This window comes from Polistes canadensis, unplaced genomic scaffold (genome assembly GCF_001313835.1).
Source record: "Polistes canadensis isolate GaletaPanama2010 unplaced genomic scaffold, ASM131383v1 scaffold_23, whole genome shotgun sequence".
NCBI classification, from domain to species: Eukaryota; Metazoa; Arthropoda; class Insecta; order Hymenoptera; family Vespidae; genus Polistes; species Polistes canadensis.
In genome coordinates this window covers 840,496-842,449 of record NW_014569570.1, presented here as the reverse complement: position 1 = coordinate 842,449, position 1,954 = coordinate 840,496, and the positions used below count along the sequence as shown (strand labels likewise).

The 1,954-nt window shown below is 30.4% G+C and overlaps 1 protein-coding gene across 1 annotated transcript in view; it reads right to left on the bottom strand.

Annotated features, from left to right (window-relative positions):
- The window catches only part of LOC106783626, an 11,032-nt gene extending 9,418 nt beyond the window's left edge, over positions 1–1,614 (bottom strand). Inside the window, exons 1-2 of the mRNA XM_014742327.1 lie at positions 1,580–1,614; positions 721–859 (exon numbers count right to left, since the gene is read on the bottom strand). Of these exons, the coding sequence (XP_014597813.1) occupies positions 721–859 (139 nt within the window). The 5' untranslated portion in view covers positions 1,580–1,614. The remainder of the gene's footprint in view (positions 1–720; positions 860–1,579) is intronic.
- Between the last annotated feature and the right edge of the window lie 340 nt (positions 1,615–1,954).

The window sequence follows — 1,954 nt, the reverse complement described above, 5'->3', positions numbered from 1 at the left end:
TTATGATACACCAATTTATTTATAAGATACAAATTATCGATCGTATATAGTTATCGAATATTTTTTTTAAGAATGGAAAACAAAAAAATAATAAGAAAAAATACTATAGAAGTATTATTATTGTAATAAACATTTTTTTTTCTTTTTTTAAGTCACTGACCGATGCATGGAAATATTTTAAATGAAGAAAAAAGAATGAAAGAAAGAACAAGAAAAAGAAAAAGAAAAAACCACGAGTGTGTTGCTTGCATAAGAGTCCTCGACGATCTTGTCTGCTTTCAAAGCATGCGAAAGGCCTCTTTTAACGAGTACGTCAGTACTTTAACCTCGATTTCTTCTTTAAGTCGCTAAAACGATTCCTATCTTGATAATGAGGAATAACCTTCGAAATTTTTATTCTAATTGTTTTTCCATTTTTATTTTTTCGTTTTTCCCTTAACCCCTGTCCCGCCCCGCCCCGCCCCGTCCCCTTCCAAATTAATAGAATAATATATATAATACATCGTGATTCGTATGAATGTGTAATACGCATTGACAAAATACAAATTGTACGTTTTGATAAAAAATTAATATGATTTGATTGAGAATAGTATAATTTAAATTGGATGATAAAAAAAAAATTAAAGAAATTTCTCTCTCTCTCTCTAACTGTTCACTGAAATCGAAAATTTTGTATTTGTAACAAAAAAAAAGAAGGAAAAATCTTGAACAAACACTTACGGTTAGAACATTTTTGAGGATTCGGAAGTGATAAGAATCTTCCTGGCCTGTTACTGTGTGGTCTAGCTTCATTAATCGCTGGGTCTGCTATGCAGATAGTTGCGAGGACCAATACCAAGGTCAGTGGGAGCAGGATCATCTGAAAAATAAAAAATAACACGAGTTAGAAGATGGATATATTAAAAGAGAAAGTGTGAGAGAAAGAGAGAGAGAGAGAGAAAAAAAAGATAAAGATATATGCGTGTGTGACATGGAAAGAATAATTCTTTTAATTAATATACGAACCATTCGCGGAATAATAATAAATATTTCCAGGATATAGAGAGAGAGTACGTTTCGTTCGAATTTATCTTCTCTATCTTTACAAAATTTTTATTATATTATATTATATTTTATTTTATTTTCTACTCTCGTCGACAATAAATTTTTGCAACAGTCTATTCGCTTATTACGAATCTACAGTCATTAAAATTATACACATATCTCGTAAAATATCATGACAAATATTTTATTGATTTTTAATTGTGTAATTACAGCACAGTTCGAAAGAAAAGAAAAGAAACATTTCTACAGAATTCTAAAATAACTTTTCTTTTTTTTTTTCTTTTTTTCTTATTTTATTTTATAACACCTTAACGATCGAACGTAGTGAAATAAAAAAAGAAAAATAAATATATATATATAAAAACTATATAGATATATATTATAATAAATTATCAAAATAAAAAAAAAAATAAAAAAGGAATGCAAAAAAATAATCAAATGCAAATGAATTATCCTAACACGTTGGCATGGCACCACTAATGTAAGCCAAAAAAGAAAAAAAAAATAGTAACGGATGTTCGTTTTGAACGCTCACCTTGTTTATCTCGTTGTTTATTTTTTTGTAAGATCCTTCTTCTTTTAATTTTATTTTTTTTATTTCTTTCTCCTACTCTCTCTCTCTCTCTCTCTCTCTCTTTTAAAAGGTAAGCCAAGAGGTTGACGGTTAAAGAAACGTAACTGATAGGATGTGGAGAGACGGGCCCCATCGTCGAGGATTATATAGAAACGGTCCCCACCAAGTCCCATAGCTCATCCCACCCTAAGATATTGCAAGGACCCAACAGAACACGACGACGTTTGCCTGAATCGATCTTACTCGTCATTAGAGACCTATTATTAGGGGTTAACCACTCGTACACTCGATTTTGTTCATTTTCAAAGGTCAACCATTTCGTTTCACCCTTTGTCT